The sequence below is a fragment of the Dama dama genome, chromosome 30, assembly GCF_033118175.1.
Source record: "Dama dama isolate Ldn47 chromosome 30, ASM3311817v1, whole genome shotgun sequence".
NCBI classification, from domain to species: Eukaryota; Metazoa; Chordata; class Mammalia; order Artiodactyla; family Cervidae; genus Dama; species Dama dama.
This window is the reverse complement of record NC_083710.1, coordinates 71,814,962-71,841,529: the sequence shown is the minus strand read 5'-3', so window position 1 is coordinate 71,841,529 and position 26,568 is coordinate 71,814,962. Positions and strand designations below refer to the sequence as shown.

General features: G+C 40.0%; 1 protein-coding gene across 1 annotated transcript in view; it reads right to left on the bottom strand.

The window, feature by feature from the left end:
* LOC133049359 (ATP-binding cassette sub-family C member 4-like) overlaps positions 1–26,568 on the bottom strand; it is a 297,052-nt gene that overhangs the window by 195,780 nt on the left and 74,704 nt on the right. Inside the window, exons 5-7 of the mRNA XM_061133336.1 lie at positions 18,375–18,464; positions 10,167–10,330; positions 8,895–9,020 (exon numbers count right to left, since the gene is read on the bottom strand). Of these exons, the coding sequence (XP_060989319.1) occupies positions 8,895–9,020; positions 10,167–10,330; positions 18,375–18,464 (380 nt within the window). The remainder of the gene's footprint in view (positions 1–8,894; positions 9,021–10,166; positions 10,331–18,374; positions 18,465–26,568) is intronic.

Sequence of the window (26,568 nt, the reverse complement as noted above, 5' to 3'; positions counted from 1 at the left end):
CACACTTGGGGCTCTGCCCTGACCCAAGGACCACACACTTCATCATCACTTCACTCTCCCAACTAAATGGAGGCTTAATGTCACACTTTTAAACATTTTGCGTCAATAACACTTGTGTTCAAACATTCATTCAACAAGCATTTGTAATCACAAGTCCTGTGAAGGGTACCTTGAGGATGACAGAAAGAGAGAATTTGTCCCTTTCAGGAGTTCATGAACTTAGAAAAGAAGATGGGTGACCCAGTGGTTAAGACTCTGCTTTTATTTATTTTTTTCCCATTTATTTTTATTACTTGGAGGCTAATTACTTTACATTATTGTAGTGGTTTTTGCCATACATGACATGAATCAGCCATGGATTTACATGTATTCCCCATCCCGGTCCCCCCTTCCACCTCCCTCTCTACCCGATCCCTCTGGATCTTCCATTGCACCAGGCCCAAGCACTTGTCTCATGTATTCAACCTGGGCTGGTGATCTCTTTCACCCTAGATAATATACATGTTTCGATGCTGTTCTCTCGAAACATCCCACCCTCGCCTTCTCCCACAGAGTTCAAAAGTCTGTTCTGTACTTCTGTGTCTCTCTTTCTGTTTTGCATATAGGGTTGTCGTTACCAACTTTCTAAATTCCATATATCTGTGTTAGTATGCTGTAATGGTCTTTATCTTTCTGGTTTACTTCACTCTGTATAATGGGCTCCAGTTTCATCCATCTCATTAGAACTGATTCAAATGAATTCTTTTTAATGGCTGAGTTATATTCCATGGTGTATATGTACCACAGCTTCCTTATCCATTCATGTGCTGATGGGCATCTAGGTTGCTTCCATGTCCTGGCTATTATAAACAGTGCTGCAATGAACATTGGGGTGCACGTGTCTCTTTCAGATCTGGTTTCCTCAGTGTGTATGCCCAGAACTGGGATTGCTGGGCCATACGGCAGTTCTATTTCCAGTTTTTTAAGAAATATCCACACTGTTCTCCATAGTGGCTGTACTAGTTTGCATTCCCACAAACAGTGTAAGAGGTTTCCCTTTTCTCCACACCCTCTCCAGCATTTATTGCTTGTAGACTTTTGGATAGCAGCCATCCTAACTGGCGTGTAATGGTACCTCATTGTGGTTTTGATTTGCATTTCTCTGATAATGAGTGACATTGAGCATCTTTTCATGTGTTTGTTAGCCATGTGTATGTCTTCTTTGGAGAAATGTCTGTTTAGTTCTTTGGCCCATTTTTTAATTGGGTCATTTATTTTTCTGGAATTGAGCTGCAGGAGTTTCTTATATATTTTTGAGATTAATCCTTTGTCTGTTGTTTCGTTTGCTATTATTCTCTCCCAATCTGAGGGCTGTCTTTTCACCTTACTTATAGTTTCCTTTGTTGTGCAAAAGCTTTTAAGTTTCATTAGGTCCCATTTGTTTAGTTTTGCTTTTATTTCCAATATTCTGGGAGGAGGGTCATAGAGGATCCTGGTGTGATTTATGTCAGAGAGTGTTTTGCCTATGTTCTCCTCTAGGAGTTTTATAGTTTCTGGTCTTACATTTAGATCTTTAATCCATTTTGAGTTTATTTTTGTGTATGGTGTTAGAAAGTGTTTTAGTTTCATTGTTTTACAAGTGGTTGACCAGTTTTCCCAGCACCACTTGTTAAAGAGGTTGTCTTTTTTCCATTGTATATCCTTGCCTCCTTTGTCGAAGATAAGGTGTCCATAGGTTTGTGGATTTATCTCTGGGCTTTCTATTCTCTTCCATTGATCTATATTTCTGTCTTTGTGCCAGTACCATACTGTCTTGATGACTGTGGCTTTGTAGTAGAGTCTGAAGTCAGGCAGGTTGATTCCTCCAGTTCCATTCTTCTTTCTCAAAATTACTTTGGCTATTCAAGGTTTTTTGTATTTCCATACAAATTGTGAAATTATTTGTTCTAGTTCTGTGAAAAATACCGTTGGTAGCTTGATAGGGACTCCATTGACTCTATAGATTGCTTTGGGTAGTATAGCCATTTTGACAATATTGATTCTTCCAATCCATGAACATGGAATATTTTTCCATCTGTTTGTGTCCTCTTTGATTTCTGTCATCAGCGTTTTATAGTTTTCTATGTATAGGTCTTTTGTTTCTTTAGGTAGATATACTTCTAAGTATTTTATTCTTTTTGTTGCAATGGTGAATGGTACTGTTTCCTTAATTTCTCTTTCTGTTTTCTCATTGTTTGTGTATAGGAATGCAAGGGATTTCTGTGTGTTAATTTTATATCCTGCAACTTTACTATATTTGTTGATTAGCTCTAATAATTTTCTGGTAGAGTCTTTAGGGTTTTCTATGTAGAGGATCATGTCATCTGCAAACAGTGAGAGTTTCACTCTTCTTTTCCTATCTGGATTCCTTTTACTTCTTTTTCTGCTCTGATTGCTGTGGCCAACACTTCCAACACTATGTTGAATAGTAGTGGTGAGAGTGGGCACCCTTGTCTTGTTCCTGATTTTAGGGGAAATGCTTTCAATTTTTCACCATTGAGGGTAATGCTTGCTATGGGTTTGTCATATATAGCTTTAATTATGTTGAGGTATGTTCCTTCTATTCCTGCTTTGTGGAGAGTTTTTAACATAAATGGATGTTGAATTTTGTCAAAGGCTTTTTCTGCATCTATTGAGATAATCATATGGTTTTTATCTTTCAATTTGTTAATGTGGTGTATTACATTGATTGATTTGCAGATATTAAAGAATCCCTGCATTCCTGGGATAAAGCCCACTTGGTCATGGTGTATGATTTTTTTAATATGTTGTTAGATTCTGTTTGCTAGAGTTTTGTTAAGGGTTTTTGCATCTATGTTCATCAGTGATATTGGCCTGTAGTTTTCTTTTTTTGTGGCATCTTTGTCTGGCTTTGGAATTAGGGTGATGGTGGCCTCATAGAATGAGTTTGGAAATTTACCTTCTTCTGAAATTTTCTGGAACAGTTTGAGTAAGATAGGTGTTACTCTTCTTTAAATTTTTGGTAGAATTTAGCTGTGAAGCCATCTGGTCCTGGGCTTTTGTTTGCTGGAAGATTTCTGATTACAGTTTCAATTTCCTTGATTGTGATGGGTCTGTTAAGATCTTCTATTTCTTTCTGATTCAGTTATGGAATACCTTTCTAAGAATTTGTCCATTTCTTCCAAGTTGTCCATTTTATTGGCATAGAGCTGCTGATAGTCTTCTCTTATGATCCTTTGTATTTCAGTGTTGTCTGTTGTGATCTCTCCATTTTCATTTCTAATTTTGTTAATTTGGTTTTTCTCCCTTTGTTTCTTAATGAGTCTTGTTAATGGTTTGTCAATTTTGTTTATTTTTTCAAAAAACCAACTTTTAGCTTTGTTGATTTTTGCTATGGTCTCTTTAGTTTCTTTTGCATTTATTTCTGCCCTAATTTTTAAGATTTCTTTCCTTCTACTAACCCTGAGGTTTTTCATTTCTTCCTTCTCTAGTTGCTTTAGGTGTAGAGTTAGGTTATTTATTTGACTTTTTTCTTGTTTCTTGAGGTAAGCCTGTATTGCTATGAATCTTCCCCTTAGCACTGCTTTTACAGTGTCCCATAGGTTTTGGGTTGTTGTGTTTTCAATTTCATTCATTTCTATGCATATTTTGATTTCTTTTTTGATTTCTTCTATGATTTGCTGATTATTCAGAAGCGTGTTATTTAGCCTCCATATGTTTGAATTTTTAATAATTTTTTTCCTGTAATTGAGATCTAATCTTACTTCACTGTGGTCAGAAAAGATGACTGGAATGATTTCAATTTTTTTGAATTTTCCAAGACCAGATTTATGGCCCAGGATGTGATCTATTCTGGAGAAGTTTCCGTGTGCACTTGAGAAAAAGGTGAATTTGGTTGTTTTGGGGTGAAATGTCCTATAGATATCAATTAGGTCTAGCTGGTCCATTGTGTCATTTAAAGTTTGTGTTTCCTTGTTAATTTTCTGTTTAGTTGATCTATCCATAGTTGTGAGTGGGGTATTGAAGTCTCCCACTATTATTGTGTTACTATTAATTTCCTCTTTCATACTAGCTAGCATTTGCCTTACATATTGCGGTGCTCCTATGTTGGGTGCATATATATTTATAATTGTTATATCTTCTTCTTGGATTGATCCTTTGATCATTATGTAATGTCCTTCTGTGTCTCTTTTCACAGCCTTTATTTGAAAGTCTATTTTATCTGATATGAGTATTGCGACTCCTGCTTTCTTTTGGTCTCCGTTTGCATGAAATATTTTTTTCCAGCCCTTCACTTTTAGTGTGTATGTGTTCCTTGTTTTGAGGTGGGTCTCTTGTAGACACCATATATAGGGGTCTTGTTTTTGTATCCATTCAGCCAGTCTTTGTCTTTTGGTTGGGGTATTCAACCCATTTACATTTAAGGTAATTATTGATAGGTACGGTCCCGTTGCCATTTGCTTTGTTGTTTTGGGTTCACGTTTATACAACCTTTCTGCATTTCCTGTCTAGAGAAGATCCTTTAGCATTTGTTGAAGAGCTGGTTTGGTGGTGCTGAATTCTCTCAGCTTTTGCTTGTCTGTAAAGCTTTTGAATTCTCCTTCATATCTGAATGAGATCCTTGCTGGCTACAGTGATCTGGGTTGTAGGTTATTCTCTTTCATTACTTTAAGTATGTCCTGCCATTCCCTTCTGGCCTGAAGGGTTTCTATTGATAGATCAGCTGTTATCCTTATGGGATTCCCTTTGTGTGTTATTTGTTGTTTCTCCCTTGCTGCTTTTAATATTTGTTCTTTGTGTTTGATCTTTGTTAATTTGATTAATATGTGTCTTGGGGCATTTCACCTTGGGTTTATCCTGTTGGGGACTCTCTGTGTTTCTTGGATCTGTGTAACAATTTCCTTCCCCATTTTAGGGAAGTTTTCAGCTATTATCTCGTCGAGTATTTTCTCATGGCCTTTCTTTTTGTCTTCTTCTTCTGGGCCTCCTATGACTCGAATGTTGAGGCATTTCACATTGTCCCAGAGGTCCCTAGGTTGTCCTCATTTCTTTTGATTCTTTTTTCTTTTTTCCTCTCTGCTTCATTTATTTCCACCATTTTATCTTCTACCTCACTTATCCTATCTTCTGTCTCCATTATTCTACTCTTGGTTCCCTCCAGAGTGTTTTTGATCTCATTTATTGCATTATTCATTTTTAATTGATTCTTTTTTATTTCTTCTAGGTCCTTGTTAAACATTTCTTGCATCTTCTCAATCTTTGTCTCCAGGCTATTTATCTGTAACTCCATTTTGTTTTCAAGATTTTGGATCATTTTTATTATCATTATTCTAAATTCTTTTTCAGGTAGATTCCCCATCTCCTCCTCTTTTGTTTGGCTTGGTGGGCATTTATTATGTTCCTTTACCTGTTGGGTATTTCCCTGCCTTTTCATCTTGTTTAGATTGCTGTGTCTGGAGTGGGCTTTCTGTATTCTGGTGGTCTGTGCTTCCTTTTATTGTGGAGGTTTCACCCAGTGGGTGGGGTTGGACGATTGGCTTGTCGAGGTTTCCTGGTTAGGGAAGCTTGCGTCAGTGTTCTGGTGGGTCGAACTGGATTTCTTCTCTCTGGAGTGCAATGAAGCATCCAGTAGTGAGTATTGAGATGGGTCTATGTGTTGGTTGTGACTTTGGGCAGCCTGTATGTTGATGCTTAGGGCTATGCTCCTGCGTTGCTGGAGAATTTGTGTGGTATGTCTTGCTCTGGAACTTATTGGCTCTTGGGTGGTGGTTGGTTTCAGTGTATTTATGGAGGCTTTTTGATGGTCTCTTATTACTTAATGTTCCGTGTAGTCAGGAGTTTTCTGGTGTTCTCAGGTTTTGGACTTAAGTCTCCTGCCTCTGTATTTCAGTTTTCTTCTTCCAGTAGTCTCAAGACTTCTCCAACTATACAGCACTGATAATGAAACTTCTAGGTTAATGGTGAAAAGATTCTCCACTGTGAGGGACACCCAGAGAGGTTCACAGAGTTACATGACAAAGAGGAGAGGGAGGAGGGAGATAGAGATGAACAGGAGAAAAGGGGGGACTCAAGAGGAAAGAGACAGATCTACCCAGTTCTCTGTTCCCAAAGTGTTCTCTGTAGCCCAGACACCTACAAAGATTCACAGAATTGGATTGGGAAGAGAAGGGGAAGGGAAGAAATAGAGGTGTTCTGAGGTATATAACGGAGAGTCAAAACTGGGAGAGAGTAATCAACACACTCTTGAATAAAAATGGGAACTGAATATTGGATTCTTAAATGCCCAAAATTTATATCACATACTGAAAAACAAAGATTAAAAATCTAGAGTAGAGGTTAGACTCTTAAAAATACAATATTAAAAACAAAAACACAAAAAAATTTAGAAATATATATGAAGTTCGGTTTAAAAATAGGGCTTTCCTTTTTTTTTTTTTTTTTTTGCAAGGTTATAGTGAAATGAAAATGAAATTAAGGAGTATGAGAGTATAGAGGACTTTAAAAGAAAATAAAAGAAAAAAAAAAACAAGAAAAAAAAATTTTTTCCTAATTAAAAAAAATAGTAAAAATATATGAAAATGAAAGTTAAGGAGTAATGGGGGAGTGATAGGGAATTTTAAAAGAAAATAAAAGAGAAAAAATAAAAAAGAAAAGAAAAGAAAAAAAATTTTTAATTAAAAAAAAAGGTAAAAATATATCTAGGAATTTCTCTGGAGCTGCTGTGGTTAGTGTGGGTTCAGTTCAGTTTCAGATAGCCCCTCATTCCAGCTTACACTTCTCTATATCTATAGGCCCCTTCCGGTATAGTCGGTGTTATCTACAGGGATTTTAATCTGTTGCACCGGTCCCTTCTGAAGTGGTTCCCTTTGTTTATTTGGCTTCTGTTTGCCGGTCTCTTCAGTGTCTAATTTCTGCCCTGACACAGGCAGATGGAGGTGGTCTCTTATTCAGATTCGCTAGTTCAGTCCTGCTGGGGGGAGGGAGGGGCTCTGCAGACAGCTATCGCTGTGTGTGGGTAGCACTCGCAGTGTTCTGGCCACACTGGGTTTGCCCCCCACTCACGGGTGTTTGCTTTCCCCGTTTACATGGCTCAGGCTCCCCGCTGCTCTATATGGAGTGTGCCCTGAGTTGCGTGTGGTTCCAGTTTTCGGGTACTCCACAAAAGCACAGACTCAGTTGTGCCTGCGTTTTGTGCCTTCCCCCTCCCGAGCAGCTCAGGCAGCCAGGAGCTTGATGGGCACACTCTCCCTGGGTGTGTTGCGCCTTCTCCCCTCCGTGGTTCCAGCCTCAGTTTCCAAGCACGCCAGTCGCATGCATGCGCCTTGTGTCTAGCCGCGACCCTCCCGGCGGATGTTGACCATCCAGAATCTCACGAAGTCTTTGGTTAGAAACTGGAGGCCTGTTTGCAGTGTGGTAGGGGATGCCATCTCTGGGGCTGAGTTTGCCCCTTTCCCCTCCCCCCTGCCTCCTGCCTCTGGCGGGGATGGGCCGGTCCGCTGCCAGCTAGCTCATCCCTGGAGTTGCTCAGTTCCTTTGTTCTGCGAACTGCCGGCAGTGTGTTCGGGCCAGTTAATTTTCTCTCTCTCTCTTGCTATCCCACAGTTTAAGTTTCTATCTCACGAAAGTTCCCTCCACTTGCTCTCAGGGCATTCAGGCCAGTCCTTACCCTAAGCAATGCCATCCACTCCTCTCCATTCCGCTCCCACTTGCTGGTGGCGGATGCGGACATCTGGGGTACTTTTCTGCTGGGAGTTGCTTTTAGGCACGTAATCTGTGGGTTTCATTTATTTTTCCTCCCAGTTATGTTACCCTCCGAGATTCGAAAACTTCCCCCAGACCCGCCAGTGCGAGGGTTTCCTGGTGTTTGGAAACTTCGTCTATTAAGACTCCCTTCCCGGGACAGGTCTCCGTCCCTAGCTCTTTTGTCTCTTTTTCTATCTTTTATATTTTGTCCTACCTCCTTTTGAAGACAATGGGCTGCTTTTCTGGGCGCCTGATGTCCTCTGCTAGCGATCAGAAGTTGTTTTGTGAAGTTTGCTCAGCGTCCAATTGTTCTTTTGATGAATTTGTAGGGGAGAAAGTGGTCTCCCCGTCCTATTCCTCCACCACCTTGGCTCCTCCAAGACTCTGTGCTTTTAACACAGCAACCATGGTTTGATCCCTAGTCAGGGAACTAAGATTTCACATGTCCACCAAGACATTAGACAGAGGCAGTCAGCATGACCCCCAAGGGAGCACAGAGCAGAGATGTGTAACCCAGAGCAGTAAAGTCAGGGCAATTCACACATACATGGACCCTGAGAAGATGAGTGGGAGTCAGTTAGGGTTGGTGGAAGCCAGAGAAGAAGGAAGATGAGAGAGTGTATTCCCAGCAGAGGGAGGGGCCCTCACAAAGGTGCAAAGGTGAGAGGTAACAGGGTGCAGCCAGAGAATTATGAATACCTTGTGCTTGAGTATAAACACTCATCAGATATCTAAATGAAAGATGGAAAAAATTTCTATAAACCTAAAGCAAATTCAAAAGGAAAGGTATTTTCATGGCTCTGTTTGGAATAAAAAATACTGATTCATAAAGTTTGGCCCAATACAAATATACCCAATCTCTACAATCTTCCCATTTGTTCTTTATTAACATACTTACTAAAACATTGTAGTATTAGTTTAAATGTCATCAACTCAAATACTAACATCTTAGGATCATTGCTTCCTTGGGATTTGGGGTATTAATATGTGAAATTTCATTTCTATATAAGAAAGAAGCATATATATATATATATATATATATATATATATATATATATATATATTTCTTTTAGGAGGATGGTAAATAAAAGAAGAGTAATACCTTTAAACCATTCATTAAAAACAGGAAATAAAAAAGTATGAACGGTGGTTTGACATATACAGAAAGTTACCTTCTCAATCTAGTAATAAGCTCTGCAAATGACTTTTCCCAAGCATACATTTTTATTGTTCTGATGCCAGTTATAACTTCTTTCATGGTCCTGAGCCTGGTGTCTGTGAAAGCTGCAGTCTTACTCCTAAGGGAACAAATGTGAGAGATGAGCCTTAGTGATCACCGCAAAAATTTCCTTACAACAGCAGCAGTGGCATAGCCAGAGACCAGGGATCAAATGATTCCCTACAGCTCTCCTAAGCTGACAACACAGGCAGGTCCTACTCAAAGTACAAACGGAGGAAGACTTCAATTAGGAAGTCAACCACTCAGCCTAATTCAACAAATAACTTGGAGAACTTGCAGTATTGGCTAAGGAAGACCTGAGGTAAATCAGGTAAAAACCACCTGCCCAAGGAGGTTGTGGTCAGGTAGGGAAGGCAGAAGACACCCAAATCTAATGGAAAGACAATGTGCTATAATAAAATAGGATTAAAGTGCTGGAGAGCAGAAAAGATGGAGCTGTGAATTCCACTGGGGAAGGAGAGCAAGAAAAGCTTCAGAAATCTGGTAGCACTCAAACAGGGCCTCAAAGGATAAGGAACATCTGTCTGTGGTAAAGATAAGAAATGAAATTCCAAGCAGAGAAAAATAACATGCATAAAGTCACCAAAAAAAGAAAAGAAAGGAGCTCAATGTGCTTCAAACGGCACAACATCTCCATCACCTGACAATCTGAACAACACACCTCCAATCCCCTGATATATGCTTCAAGTCTAACTCATCACCATTAGGCCCTTCATCACTAGACACTCTTTTATCACATAAGCTGCCAGTACTGTGGGGCTTTATAAATTTATGTCTTTATGCCCTTGGAGTTCTGATAACTTAATGCAAACAGTGAATTAAAAACAAGATATGAACTTAAATAACTGAAAATGATCCTAAGACAAGCATAGAAAAAATATATGCAGCCTGAATTGGGCCTAAAGGATGATTACTATTTAATAACGTTTAAATAACTTGGACTTAGGTAAATTCTGCTTACAGACACTATACTTATTCAAGTACAATTCCAGGAAGAGCCAGGAAATGGCTTCACCTTTCCCCCTTCAAGATCAGTCTTTGGTTTAAGGATGGAGCCTCCACTAGCTAAGCCTGAAGGGTCTACAACACATGCAAAAAAAGAGATCAGAGAAAGTTGTTGTTGTTGTTGTTGTTTAACAGAAGCATGGACTGTGGATTCACCAAGTACATATCATCTATTTTTTTAAGCCAGTGTTTCTCTTACCGGAGTGATAAAAACAACTTCCCAGAGAAGCTTTGCAAAAGCATAAAAATAATGAGGAGGGCCATCCCAGCAAGAGATGATATTCCTATTTCCATCCAGAGCAGGATGATCACTGTGATAGCCGTAAGTGGCCCAATCCACAGGATGTGCAAGCGTATCGTTACCTTAAAAGAAAAAGACAAAGTCTTCTTAGAACTGTATAAAAGCAAAACCATAAGCACACAATTTAGAGACAATCTACTCTGAAGGAAGAGACAGGAACCTAAATAGAAATGATCTCAATGGGTTTTAAACCTGCTGAAGCAGAAATAGAAGCATCCTCCCCAGATGATGCTGTTCTGGGGTAGCACAAGGCCGGGTTCAGGGACATCCAGGGAGAAGCAGACAGGCACACTGGAAGGAAAATGTTGATTTTGTCAACAATGAAGATTATCTCAGGGCATCCCTAAACTCTCTCTCTCTCCAAAAATTCAGACGCCTTTTTCCCTGGGGCTCCCTGAAACCCCAGGAAAGTCTACATTACATACCTACGACTCCCTCCAATAATGACTTGTGTATTTACCTCCCTGATGGGCTTTGACATCTCTAGGGCAGAAACTAAACCTTATTCATCCCTGAAACTGAAGAGGTACCTGACTTCATGTCTGATGAATGAATAACTGAAAGAGAAGTTATTGTTGTTCATCACTTAGTCATTTCTGACTCTTTGTGACCCCATGGACTGCAGCACACCAGGCTTCCCTGTCCTTCACCATCTCCAGGAGCTTGCTCAAACTCATGTCTATTGAGACAGTGATGCCATCCAACCATCTCATCCTCTTTTGTCCCCTTCTCCTCTTGCCCTCAATCTTTCCCAGCATCGGGGTCTTTTCCAGTGAGTCAACTCTTCACATCACTTGGCCAAAGGATTAAAGATTTGGCTTCACCATCATTCAATCCACTGAATGTTCAGGGTTGATTTCCTTTAGGATTGATTAGTTTGATCTCCTTCCTATCCAAGGGACTCTCAGGAGTTTTCTCCAGCACCACAGTTTGAAAGTATTAATTCTTTGGCACTCAGACTTCATGATATGGTCCAACTCTCATATCCATATAAGACTAGTGAAAAAAAAAAAAAAAAAACACAGCTTTCACTACATGGACCTTTATCGGAAAAGTGATGTCTCTCCTTGTTAATAGGCTATCTAGGTTTGTTATAACATTTTTTTCCCCAAGGAACAAGCGTCTTTTAATTTCATGGCTACAGTTACCATCTACAGTGATTTGGGAGCCCAAGAAAACAAAGTGAGTCACTGTTGCCATTGTTTCCCCATCTATTTGCCATGAACTGATGGGACTGGATGCCATGATCTTACTTTGTTGGATGTTGAGTTTTATGTCAGCTTTTTAACTCTCCTCTTTCACCTTCATCAAGAGGCTTTTTAGTTCCTCTTCACTTTCGGCCATTAGGGTGGTGTCATTTGCACATCTGAGGTTATTGATGTTTCTCCCAGCAATCTCAATTCCAGCTTGAGCTTCACCCAGCCCAGGACTCGACATGATGTACTCTCTATGAAAGCTGAATAAGCAGGGTGACAATATACAGCCTTGACATATTCCTTTCCTCATTTGGAACCAGTCCGTTATTCTATGCACAGTTCTAACTCTTACTTCTTGACCTGCATACAGGTTTCTTGGGAGGCAAGTAGGTAGTCTAGTATTCCCATCTCTTAAAGAATTTCCCACATTTTATTGTGATCCACACAGTGAAAGGCTTTAGCATAGTTAATGAAGCAGAAGTAGATGTTCTTCTGGAATTCCCTTCCTTTTTCTATGAGCCAAGGAATGTTGGCAATTTGATCTATAATTCCTCTGCCTTTTCTAAATCCAGCTTATGCATCTGAAATTTCTCTGTTACTGTACTGTTGGAGCCTAGATTGAAGGATCTTGAGCATTACCTTGCTAGTATGTGAAATGAGTGCAATTGTGTGGTACTTGGAACATTCTTTGACATTGCCTTTCTTTGGGATTGGAATGAGAACTGACCTTTTCCAGTCCTGTGGTCGCTGCTTAGTTTTCCAAATTTGCTGGCATTTTGTGTATACTTTAACAACATCATTTTTTAGGATTTAAAATAGCTCAACTGGAATTCCATCATGCCCACTAACTTTGTTAGTAGTGATGCTTCCTAAGGCCCACTTGACTTCATACTCCAGGATGTTTGGCTCAAGGTAAATGATCATGCTATCATGTCTATCTGTGTCATTAAAATATTTTTTGTATAGTTCTTCTGTGTATTCTTGCCACCACTTCTTAATATGTTCTGCTTCTGTTAGCTCCATACCATTTCTATCAATTATTGTGCCCATCTTTCCATGAAATGTCCCCTTGGTATTTCTAATTTTCTTGAAGAGATCTCTGTCCAGTTCAGTCCTTCAGTGGTGTCCCACTCTTTGTGACCCCCTGGCTGTGACTGCAGCACGCCAGGCCTCCCTGTCCATCACCAACTCCCAGAGTTTACTCAAACTCATGTCTATTGAGTCGGTGATGCCATCCAACCATCTCATCCTCTGTTGTCCCCTTCTCCTCCCACTTTCAATCTTTCCCAGCATCAGTGTCTTTTCCAATGAGTCAGTTCTTCCCATCAGGTGGCCAAAGTATTGGAGTTTCAGCTTCTGCATCAGTCCTTCCAATGAACATTCAGGACTGATTTCCTTTAGGATTGACTGGCTTGATCTCCTTGTTATTCAAGGGATTTTAAGGAGTTTTCTCCAGCACTACCGTTTGAAAGTGTTAATTCTTTGCACTCAGCTTTCTTGATAGTCCAACTCTCACATCCATACATGACTACTGGAAAAAACATAACTTTGACTACAAGGACCTTTGTCAGAAAAGGTCCTTTGATGTCTGCTTTTTAATATCCTGTCTGGGTTGGTCATAGCTTTTCTTCCAAGGAGCAAGTGTCTTTTAATTTCATGGCTGCAGTCACCCTCTGCAGTGATTTGGGAGCCCAAGAAAATAAAGCCTGCCACTTTAACACTTTCCATTGTTACCCTATTTGCCATGAAGTGATGAGAGCAGGTGTCATGATTTTCGTTTTATGAATATTGAGTTTTAAGCAACTTTTTCACTCTCCGCTTTCACTTTCATCAGAGGCTCTTTAGTTCTTCTTCACTTTCTACCATAAGGGTGCTGTCATCTGCATATCTGAGGTTATTGATGTTTCTCCTGGCAACAGGAGATTTATTCCAGCTTGTGCTTCATCCAACCCAGCATTTATCTTGAAGTACTCTGAATATAAGTCAAATAAGCAGGGTGACAACATACAGCCTTGACGCACTCCCTTCCCATTTTGGAACCAGTCTCTTGTTCCATGTCCAGTTCTAAATTGCTTTTTGACTTGCATATAAATTTCTCAGGAGGCAGGTCAGGCGGTCTGATATTCCTATCTCTTGAAGAATTTTCCACAGTTTGTTGTGATTCACACAGTCAAAGTCTTTGGAATAGTCAATAAGGCAGAAGTAGATGTTTTTCTAGAACTCTCTTGCTGTTTCTATGATCCAATGGATGTTGGCAATTTGGTTCCTCTGCCTTTTCTAAATCCAGCTTGAACTTCTGGAAGTTCACCGTTCACATACTGTTGATGCATGGCTTGGAGAATTTTGAGCATTACTTTTACTAGTGTGTGAGATGAGTGTAACTGTGTGGTAGTTTGAACATTCTTTGGCGTTGAGTTTCCTTGGGATTGGAATGAAAACTGACCTTTTCCAGTCCTGTGGCCATCAAAATCTTGTGCACACCAGGAGACTGGCACAGAGACTGAGCCAGTACCTGCCTTTGAGTGTTTGAGTGTCTCCTGCAGAGGTATGGGTCAGCAGTGGCCTGCCACAGGTGCAGGGGCTCTGGGTGCACCAGACCTGGGTATGGCATAAGCCATCTTGGAGGAGGTCGCCATTAACCCCACCATAGGGCCGATAAAATTTACACAGGACTGAGGAAACAGACTCTTGGAGGGCAGGAAAAAAAAACCCTTGTGAGTGTACAAGGACCAAGGAGAAAAGAGCAGTGACCCCACAAGAGACTGACCCAGACTTCCCCGTGAGTGTCCATGAGCCTCTGGCAGAGGCATGGGTTGGCTCTGGACTGCTACAGGGTTGGGGACACTGACTGTAGCAGTGCATACACGGGACCTTTTGAAGGAGGTCTCCATTATCTTCATTCAGTTCAGTCACTCATTCATGTCTGACTCTTTGCAACCCCAAGGACTGAAGCACACCAGGCTTCCATGTCCATCAGCAAATCCGAGAGCTTGCTCATATTCCTGTTCATTGAGTCTGTGATGCCATCCAACCATCTCATCCTTTGTCATCCCCTTCTCTTCCCGCCTTCAGTCTTTCCCAGCATCACAGTCTTTCCAAATGAGTCAGTTTTTCCCATCAGGTGGCCAGAGAATTGGAGTTTCAGCTTCAGCATCAGTCCTTCCAATGAATATTCAGGACTGATTTCCTTCAGTATTGACTGGTTGGATTTCTTTGCAGTCCAAGGGACTCTCAAGAGTCTTTTCCAATACCACAGTTCAAAAGCATCAATTCTTCAGGGCTCAGCCTTCTTGATAGTCCAACTCTCACATCCATACATGACTGCTGGAAAAACAATAGCTTTGACTAGACAGACCTCTGTTGGTAAAGTAATGTCTCTACTTTTTAATAATCTGTCTAGGTTGGTCATAACTTTTCTTCCAAGGAGCAAATGTCTTTTAATTTTATGGCTGCAGTCACCATCTGCAGTGATTTTGGAGACCAAGAAAATAAAGTTTGTCACTGTTTCCATTGTTACCCCATCTATTTGCCATGAAGTGATAGGACCAGATGTCATGATCTTTGTTTTTGAATGTTGAGTTTTAAGGCAACATTTTCACTCTCCTCTTTCACTTGCCTCAAGAGGCTCTTTAGTTCTTCTTCGCTTTCTGCCATAAGGGTGCTACCATCTGCATATTTGAGGTTATTGATATTTCTCCCAGCAATCTTGATTTCAACTTGTGCTTAATCCAGCCTGTCATTTTGCATGATGTACTCTACACATAAATAAAAGAAGCAGGGTGACAATACACAGCCTTGACGTACTCCTTTTCCAGTTGGAACCAATCTGTTGTTCCATGTCCAGTTAGAACTGTTGCTTTTTGACCTGCATACAGATTTCTCAGGAGGCAGGTAAGGTGGTCTGGTATTCCTATCTTTTTAAGAATTTTCCACAGTTTTTGTTATCCACACAGTCAAAGGCTTTGGCACAGTTAATAAAGCAAAAGTAGATGTTTTCCTGGAACTCTCTTGCTTTTTCTATGACCCAACGGATATTGGCAATTTGATCTCTGGTTCCTCTGCCATTTCTAAATTCAGCTTAAACATCTGGAAATTCATGGTTCACGGACTGTTGAAGCTTGGTTTGGAGCATTTTGAGCATTACTTTGCTAACGTATGAGATGAATGCAATTGTGTGGTAGCTGGAACATTTTTTGGCATTGACTTTCTTTGGGGTTGGAATGAAAACTGACTTTTTTCAGTACTGTGGCCACTGCTCAGTTTTCCAGATTTGCTGGCATATTGAGTGCAGCACTGTCACAGCATCATCTTTCAGGATTTGAAATAGCTCAACTGGAATTCCATCACCTCCACTAGCTTTGTTTGTAGTGATTCTTCATAAGGTCCACTTGGCTTCACATTCCAGGATGTCTGGCTCCAGGAGAGTGATCACACCATTGTGATTATCTGGATCATGAAGATCTTTCTTGTACAGTTCTTCTGTGTATTCCTATCATCTCTTCTTAATATCTTCTGCTTCTGTTAGGTCCATACCATATCTGTCCTTTATCTAACCCATCTTTGCATGAAATGTTCCCTTGGTATCTCTGATTTTCTTGGAGAGATCTCTAGTCTTTCCCAGTCTATACTCTTTTCCTCTATTTCTTTGCATTGATTGCTGAGGAAGGCTTTCTTATCTCTCCTTGCTATTCTTTGGAACTCTGCATTCAAATGGGTATATCTTTCCTTTTCTCCTTTGCCTTTAGCTTCTCTTCTTTTCTCAGCTATTTGTAAGGCCTCGTCAAACAACCATTCTACCTTTTTGCATTTCTTTTTCTTGCATATGGTCTTCACTGCACAATGTCAGTGTACAACCATTCTGCCTTTTTGCATTTCTTTTTCTTGCAAATGGTCTTCACTGTACAATGTCAAAAAACCTCCATCCATATTTCATCAGGCACTCTGTCTATCAGATCTAATCCTTTGAATCTATTTGTCACTTCCACTATATAATCATAAGGGATTTGATTTAGGTCATACCTGAATTGTCTAGTGGTTTTCCCTACTTTCTTCAATTTAAGTCTGAATTTGGCAATAAGGAGATCATGATCTGAGCCACAGTCAGCTCCCAGTCTTTTTTTGCTGACTGTATAAAGCTTCTCCATCTTTGGCTGCATAGAATATTATCAATCTGATTTCAGTATTGACCATCTGGTGATGTCCATGTGTAGAGTTTTCTCTTGTGTTTTTGAAAGAAGGTGTTTGCTATGACCAACGTGTTCCTTTGGCAAAACTCTGTTAGCCTTTGCTCTGCTTCATTTTGTACTCCAAGGCCAATTTTGCCTGTTACTCCAGGTAGCTCTTGACTTCCTACTTTTGCATTCCAGTCCCCTGTAATGAAGAGGACATCTTTTTTGGGTGTTAGTTCTAGAAGGTTTTGTAGGTCTTAATAGAACTGTTCAGATTCAACTTCTTCAGCATTACTTGTCAGGGCATAGATTTGGATTACTGTGATATTGAATGGTTTGCCTTGGAAATGAATGGAAATCATTCTGTCGTTTTTGAGATTGCATCCTAGTACTGCATTCAGTTCAGTTCAGTCTCTCAGTCATGTCCAACTCTTTGCAACCCCATGTGCTGCAGCACACCAGGCCTCCCTGTCCATCATCAATTCCTGGAGTTTCTCACACTCATGTCCATTGAGTCAGTGATGCCATCCAACCATCTCATCCTCTGTTGTCCCCTTCTTCTCCCACCTTCAATCTTTCCCAGCATCACAGTCTTTTCAAATGAGTCAGTTCTTCCCATCAGGTGGCCAAAGTATTAGAATTTCAGCATCAGTCCTTCCAATGAACACCCAGGGCTGATTTCCTTTAGAATTAACTAGTTGGATCTCCTTATGGTCCAAGGGACTCTCAAGTGTCTTCTCAATCACCACAGTTCAAAAGCATCAATTTTTTGGCACTCAGCTTTCTTTATGGTCCAACTCTCACATCCATACATGACTACTGGAAAAACCATAACCTTGACTAGATGGACCTTTGTTGGCAAAGTAATGCCTCTCCTTTTTAATATGCTGTCTAGTTTGGTCATAAGTTTTCTTTCAAGGAGCAAGCATCTTTTAGTTTCATGGCTGCAGTCACCATCTGCAGTGATTTTGGAGCCCAAAAATATATGCAGAGTACGTCATGAGAAATGCTGGACTGGATGAAGCACAAGATTGAATCAAGATTGCCGGAAGAAATATCAATAATCTCAGATATGCAGATGATACCACAATTAAGGAGAACGTGAAGAAGAACTAAAGAGCCTCTTGATGAAAGTGAAAGAAGATAGTGAAAAAGTTGGCCTAAAACTCAACATTCAGAAAACTAAGATCTTGGCATCTGGTCCCATCACTTCATGGCAAATTGATGCGGAAACAGGGGAAAGAAGTACCACATAGTGATAAGGTAAGTGTGAGGGAAAAAAAAAAAGAGGGTGGGGTTGACAACTGACAGGAAGTTGAGTCCATCTGGAGACAACCTTCTTGGCATATTCCTCACAGGCTTCCTGTGCAGCAGCACTGAACAGGGCACAGGGGAAATAACAATCCCTGCCCACCAGGCCTTCATAATCTAGAGGAGGAGGAAGATAGTTCAGCAACACCGACAGCATGTGCCAAGAAGGGCTACACCAGGAGGAATTTAAGGGACACTAACAAAGCTGGGAAAGAACACTACTGCCTATCTAGTATTAGAAAAACAAAGTTCGAATCCGCAGAACAATACATATTTTTACATGTAATTTGCACACTGAAGAGATGAGAGCTGGATAACGACAACCTTTATCTTAGGTTCTCAACAAACCCTGGCTGACACCAAACCCTAGCAGTTGGCTCCCAAAAAGCTGAACCCAGTGAGAAATGAAAGAGGATCCCTTGGGCACTTACCCTGTCAAACCTGTTCACATCGTTGGACAGCAGGTTGATTATCTGGCCTGTGGTGGTCTTCCCTATGGCCGAGTTACTCAGGCGAAGGGTCTGAAATAAGAGAGGGGCACAGAGAATTGGGTTCCTGTGTTGATACAAATTCCTACATCAAAACATGTATATTATCAACGGTGAAACAGATCATCAGCCCAGGTTGGATTCATGAGACAAGTGCTCGGGGCTGGTGCACTGGGAAGACCCAGAGGGATGGGGTGGGGAGGGAGGTGGGAGGGGGGATTGGGATAGGGAATACATGTAAATCCATGGCTGATTCATGTCAATGTATGGCAAAAACCACTACAATACTGTGAAGTAATTAGCCTCCAACTAATAAAAATAAATGGAAAAAAAATTAGAAAAAAATAATAGCAAAATGAATATCACTTTCTTGGGGTCATGCATGGTATCAGGATGAGCAGGATAACCCCTGTCAGCAGGGCTCTAGGGACCCATGTTCATCCTTTATCTCCTCAATGTGGCAGAAGCCCCGCCCACAAGGACAGCAAAGGGAGGAGTAGGAGGTAGAAACAAAATCCCTCACCTGTTTCTCAATGAACTTGGGTCTACCCAGAATGTAAGGATGTTGGTTTAGACTTAGGAGCAAAATAAAGTAAATTTGAGCCTAACTAGATGAGAGTGGAGAAACTGCCTTAAAGCAAGAAATTAGAGGACTTGGACTATAAATTAGGGAACTTGGAATCAATCATTAACACCACATGTGAAATCATTTAAGAACTTTGATCTTAGTTTCCTCATTCCAATATGAGCAGAGGACTTCCCTGGTGGTTCAGTGGTTAAGCATCTGCCTGCCAATGCAAGGGACACAGCTTTGATCCCTCATCTGGGAAGATCCCACATGCTGCACGGCAACTAAGCCTGTGCACCACAATTCCTGGGCCCAAGCACCCTACAGCCTGTGTTCTGCAATAAGAGAAGCCATCTTCACAATAACAGAAACCATCTGTACATTGCAGTTAGAGAGCACCCCTCAACAAGAGAAACAACAAGAGAAACCCATACAAAGCAACAAAGGCCCAGCACAGACAAAAATAAATACTTACTAATTTTTTTTAATGTTTTTAAATAATATACAATAAAATGAGCAGAGAATAAAGTTCAAAATAATACTCTGGTAAGGAATCTATGGCCTTTAATGCTTGACTTTACAAAAAAAAACAGCCTATTTTACATGATCCCTTTATTTGGTAAAAAGTTCCAATATATGCCCTAGAGATCAGGAATCTGAAGTGACCACTGTGAGATGTTTCAGTGGACCACTAACTGGAGCCATGGATCCAAACAAAATGTCAGAATTCACAAAAACTTTTCATTTAGTTCTCAAGTTAAAGAGAAAAATCAGTGATCAAGTAGAAAATATAAAATTATGTAGCCATGATGGAAGAGTGTATGGCGGTTTCTCAAAAAATTAAACATAAGATTAGTATATAGCACAACAGTTCCACTACTGGGAATGTACTCAAAAGAACTGAAAGCACAACCTTGAACAGCTATTTGTATACCTATGTTCATAACAGCACTATTCACAATAGATATAAGATGGAAACAGCCCAAATGTTTATTAACAGATGAATGAATACACAAAATATTGTACATACCTATCATGAAATATCATTCAGTCTTAAAAAGGAATTAAATTCTGACACCTGATACAACATGAATAAATCTTGAAAACATTATGCTAGGTGACATAATCCGGACATTATATGCTTTCACTTATATGAGGCACCTGGAGTAGTGAAATGCATAAAGAGAAGTAGAATGGTGATGATGGTGAAGGGACGGGAGTAGAAACTTAGTGCTTAATGGGTACAGATTTGGGAAGATGAAAAAGTTCTGGAGATTCATAATGATGATAACTCCACAACAATGTGAATGTACCTGATGTCACTAAATGGTGCACTTTAAAAGAGTTAAAACTGTAAATTTTGTTGTGTATATTTTGTTGCAATTTTTTAAAAAATCAATGATCAAAAGCCAAAAGTTATTTTACCACAGTTGTGGAAAGGTAATTAAAAGACAAGTCATTTTCTATATATCATACATCCCACAAGATCATTCAACAATACAAACTATGACTATAAGCTTAGCAGCCATTCCATTTCTAACACTCAATCTAATTTCTTTCCAGGACTCAGGATGAGCAAGTAGGGCCTCAGCATAAACCAGGAACATTCAGATGGGCCTCTTAGAGCTGCTCTGCAACACCAGCTTTTGCCCTAAAGAGTCAGCTTATCTGTAACCTACAAAAAAGAAACATCTTATTTCTTCACCTCAGCAGGATTCTAGATGCATGAAAGTGCATGAGGAAACTGTCTCTCCCATGTTTCTGGAGGGGCTTCCTTGGTAGCTAAGCTGGTAAAGAATCCACCTACAATGCAGGAGACCCCACTTCAATTCCTGGGTCAGGAAGATGTCCTGGAGAAGGGATAGGCTATCCACTGCAGTATTCTTGAGCTTCCCTGGTGGTTCAGCTGGTAAAGAATCCACCTGCAATGTGGGGAGACCTGGGTTCAACCCCTGGGTTGCGAAGATCCCCTGGAGGAGGGAACAGCTACCCACTCCAGTATTCTGGCCTAGGGAATTCCATGGACTGTATAGTCCATGGGGTTGCAAAGAGTTAGACACAACTGAACGATATTTCTGGAAATCCCTGCTACCTCTATGGTTTTACCTCAGCAATTTACCTCAGCAATTTCTGACTTTGTAAAAAGACAATTCTTTTAAATACAAAGAATCTAAATTGGAAAGAAAGAAGTCAAACTGTCACTATTTGTAGAAGACATGATACTATACATAGGAAATCCTAAAGACACTACCAGAAAACTATTAGAGTTCATCAATGAATTCGGTAAAGTTTCAGGATATAAAATTAATATACAAAAATGTGCTGCATTTCTATACATTATTAACAAAGTATCAGAAAGGGAAATTAAGGGAACAATCCCATTTACCACTGCATCAAAAAGACTAAAATGCCTAGGAATAAACCTACCTAAGGAGGTAAAAGATCTGTACCCCTGAAACTATAAGACACTGATGAAAGAAATTGAAGATGACAAAACAGATGGAAAGATATACTGTGTTCTTGGATTGGAAAGATTAGTATTGTCAAAATGACTGTACTACTCAAGACAATCTACAGATTCAATGCAACGCCTATCAATTACCAATGGCATTTTTCACAGAACTGGAACAAAAAAGTATAAAATTTGTATGGAAAAACAAATGACATGAACAGTCAAATAGTCAAAAAAAAATTGAAGAAGAACAACAAAGCTGGAGGAATCACACTCCTTGACTTCGACCATAGTACAAAGCCACAGTAATCAAAATGATAGTATGAAAGTGAAGTGAAAGTCACTCAGCCATGTCCAACTCTTTGTGGCCCCATTGACTATACAGTCCATGGAATTCTTCAGGCCAGAATACTAGAGTGGGTGGCCTTTCTCTTCTCCAGGGCATCTTCCCAACCCAGGGATCAAACCCAGGTCTCCCGCATTGCAGGCAGATTCTTTACCAGCTGAGCCACAAGGGAAACCCAAGGGAAGAGAGTATGATACTGGCACAAAAACAGATACATAGATCAATGGAGCAGTATAGAGAGCCCAGAAATAAACCCATACACTTAGGGTCAACTAATTTAAGACAAAGGAGGCAAAAATACACAATGGAGAAAGCACATTCTCTTCAATAAATGGTGCTGAAAAAATGCACAGTTCAGTTTAGTCACTCACTCATGTCCAATTCTTAGTGACCCCATGGTCTGCAGCACACCAGATTTCCCAGTCCATCACCAATTCCCAGAGCTTGGTTAAACTCATGTCCATCAAGTCAGTGATGTCATGCAACCATCTCGTCCTCTGTTGTCTCTTTTTCTTCCTGCCTTCAGTTTTCTCCAGGATCAGGGTCTTTTCCAATGAATCAGTTCTTCACATCAGGTGGCCAAAGTGTTGGAGCTTCAACTTCAGCATCAGTCCTCCCAGTGAATATTCAGGACTGATTTTCTTTAGGATTGACTGGTTTGATCTCCTTGCTGTCCAAGAAAATCTCAAGCATCTTCTCTAACACAATAGTTCAAAAGCATCAATATTTATCACTTGGCTTCCTTTATGGTTCAACTCTCACATCCGTACATGACTGCTGGAAAAACCATAGTTGACTAGATGGATCTTTGTCAGTAAAGTACTGTCTCTGCTTTTTAATCTGCTGTCTAGATTGGTCATCGCTTTTCCTCCAAGAAGCAGGCATCTTTTAATTTCATGGCTGCAGTCACCATCTGCAGTAATTTTGGAGCCCAAGAAAATGAAGTCTGTCACTGTTTCCATTGTTTTCCCATCTATTTGCCATGAAATAATGGAACTGAATGCCATGATCTTCATTTATTTTTTTTTTTTTGAAAGTTTTATGCCAGCTTTTACACTCTCTTCTTTCACTTTCATCAAGAGGCTCTTTAGTTTCTCTTTGCTTTCTGCCATAAGGGTGCTGCGATCTGCATATCTGAGGCTATTGATACTTCTCCCTGCAATCTTGGTTACAGCTTGTGCTTCATTCAGCCCAACATTTCGCATGATGTACGCTGCATATGTGTTAAATTATCAGGGTGACAATATACAGCCTTGATGTATTCCTTCCCCAATTTGGGACCAGTCCATTGTTCCATGTCTGGTTCTAACTATTGCTTCTTGACCTGCATATGGGAGGCAGGTAAGGTGGTCTGGTATTCCCATCTCTTGAAGAATTTTCCAGAGTTCTTTGTGACCCACAAAGCAAAAGGCTTGAGTGTAGTCAGTGAAGAAGAAGTAAATGTTTTTCTGGATTCTCTTGCTTTTTCTATGATCCAACAGATGTTGGCAATTTGATCTCTGGTTCCTCTGCCTTTTCTAAATCTGGCTTGTACATCTGGAAGTTCTCAGTTCGCGTATTGCTGAAGCCTAGCTTGGAGAATTTTGAACATTACTTTGATTGCATGTGCAATTATGCAGCAGTTGGAACATTCTTTGGCATTGCCTTCCTTTGGGATTGGAATGAAAACTGACCTTTTCCAGTCCTGTGGCCAATGCTCAGTTTTCCAAATTTGCTGGCATATTAAGCGTAGCACTTTCACAGCATCATCTTTTAGGATTTGAAATAGCTCAATTGGAATTCCATTGCCTACACTAGTTTTGTTCATAGTGATGCTTCCTAAGGCCCACTTGACTTCACACTCCAGGATGTCTGGCTCTAGGTGAGGGATCACACCATCATGATTATCTGGGTCGTGAAGATTTTTTTGAACAGTTCTTCTATGTATTCTTGCCACCTCTTCTTAATATCTTCTGCTTCTGTTAGGTCCATACCATTTCTGTCCTTTATTGTGCCCATCTTTGCAAAAAAAAATGTGCCCTTGGTGTCTCTAATTTTCTTGAAGAGATCTCTGTCTTTCTCATTCTATTGTTTTCCTCTATTTCTCTGCATAGATCACTGAGGAAGGCTTTCTCATCTCTCCTTGTTATTCTTTGGAACTCTGCACTCAAATGGGTATATCTTTCCTTCTCTCCTTTAACTTTCACTTCCCTTCTTTTCTCAGCTATTTGAAAGGTCTCCTCAGACAATCATTTTGCCTTTTTGCATTTCTTCTTCTTGGGGATGGTTTTGATCACTGCCTCCTGTACAATGTTACAATCCTCCATCCACAGTTCTTCAGGCACTGTATCTATCACACCTAATACCTTCAATCTATTTGCCACATCTACTGCATAATCATAAGGGATTTGATTTAGGTCATACCTGAATGGCACAGTGGTTTTCCCTACTTTCTTCAATTTAAGTCTGAATTTGGCAATAAGGAGTTCATAAACTCAGCCACAGTCAGCTCCCAGTCTTGTTTATGCTGACTTTATAGAGCTTCTCCATCATCAGTTGCAAAGAATATAATCAATCTCATTTTGGTATTGACCATCAGGTGATTTCCTTGTGTAGAGTTGTCTATTGTGTTGTTAGAAGAGGGTGTTTGCTATAACGACTGCATTCTCTTGGCAAAACGCTGTTAGCCTTTGCCCTGCTTCATTTTGTAATCCAAGGCCAAATTTGCCTGTTATTACAGGTATCTCTTGACTTCCTACTTTTGCATTCCTGTCCCCTATAATGAAGAAGACACCTTTTTGGCTGTTAGTTCTGGAAGTTCTTGTAGATCTTCATAGAACCGTTCAACTTTAGCTTCTTCAGCATTACTGGTAGGGGCATAGACTTAGATTACTGTGATATTGAATGGTTTGCTTTGGAAATGAACAGAAATCATTCTGTCATTTTGAGACTGGACCCAAGTACTGCATTTCAGACTCTTTTGTTGACTATGAGGGCTACTCCATTTCTTCTAAGGGATTCATGTCCACAGTAGTAGACACAATGGTCATGTGAATTAAATTCACACATTCCAGCTCATTTTATTTCACTGATTGCTAAAATGTTGATGTTTACTCTTGCCATAACCTATTTGACTACTTCCAATTTACCATGACTCACAGATGGAACATTTCAGATTCCTATGCAGCATTGTTCTTTACAGCATCAGAATTTACTTCCATCACCAGTCACATCCACAACTAGGTGTCACTTTCATTTTGGCTGACTTTTCATTCCTTTTGGAGCTATTTCTCCACTCTTCTCCAGTAGCATATTGGGCACCTACCGACCTAGGGAGTTCATCTTTCAGTGTCCTATCTTTTTGCCTTTTCATACTCTTCATGGAGTCGTCAAGGCAAGAATGCTGAAGTGTTTTTTTCCATTTCCTTCTCCAGTGGGCCACATTTTGTCAGAACTCTCCACCATGACCCATCCATTTTGGGTGGCCCTACATGGCATGGCCCATAGTTTCACTCAGTTAGACAAGGCTGTGATTCAGGTGATCAGTTTGGTTATTTTTAAATATAGCTTGCTCCTTGGAAGAAAAGCTATGACAAACCTAGACAACATATTAAAAATCAGACACATTACTTTACAAACAAAGGTCTGCGAAAACTGGACAGCTATATTTAAAAGGATGAAATTAAAGCATTCTCTAATACCATATACAAAAATATACTTAAAATGTATTAAAGACTTAAATGTAAGACCAGATACCATAAAACTCCTAGAGGGAAACATAAGCAGAACACTTTTTGACATAAACCAAAGCAGTGTGCTTTGGGGTTCTCTCTCTTACAGTAAAAGAAATGAAAGCAAAAATAAATAGAACAGAACTAAACTTAAAAACTTGTGCACGGAGAAGGAAATCATCAACAAAATGAAAAGAAAAGATACTGAATTGTAGGAAATATTTGTAAATGACATGACCTATATGGGATTAATATCCAATGTATATAAGCAACTTATATAACACAACATCATAAAAACAAACAACCTTAATAAAAATGAACAGAAAGAACTAAATAGACATTTTTCCAATGAAGAAATGTGAATCAAAACCACAATGAGATATCACCTCACACCTGTCAGAATGACTTTCATCAAAAAGAACATGAATAATAAATGCTGGTAAGGATGTGGAGGAGAGGTAACACTGACACACTATTGGTGGAAATGTATGTTGGACAGCCTCTGTGAAGAACTGCATGAAGGTTTGTCAAAGAACTAAAAATAAAGCTACCACATGACCCAGCAATTCAACTTCCTGTGATATATCAAAAAAAACAAAAACACTACTTCAAAAAAGATACAAAAAAAAAAAAAAAAAAAGATACATGTACCACAGTGTTCATATAAGGATTATTTACCATTGTCAGGATATGCAAGCAACCTAAGTATCCATCCAGTCTTTTTTGGGGGGTGAGGGGGAGCAAAATCACTGCAGATGGCAACTGCAGCCATGAAACTAAAAGACACATGATCCTTGGAAGAAAAGCTATGACCAAGCTAAACAGCATATTAAAAAGCAAAGACATCACTTTGCCAACAAAGGTCAATCTAGTCAAGGCTATGGGTTTTCCAGTAGTCATGTATGGATGTGAGAGTTGGACTATAAAGAAAGCTGAGCACCGAAGAATTGATGCTTTTGAACTGTGGTGTTGGAGAAGACTCTTGAGAGTCCCTTGGACTGCACGGAGATCAAACCAGTCAATCCCATAAGAAATCAATCCTAAATATTCATTAGAAGGAC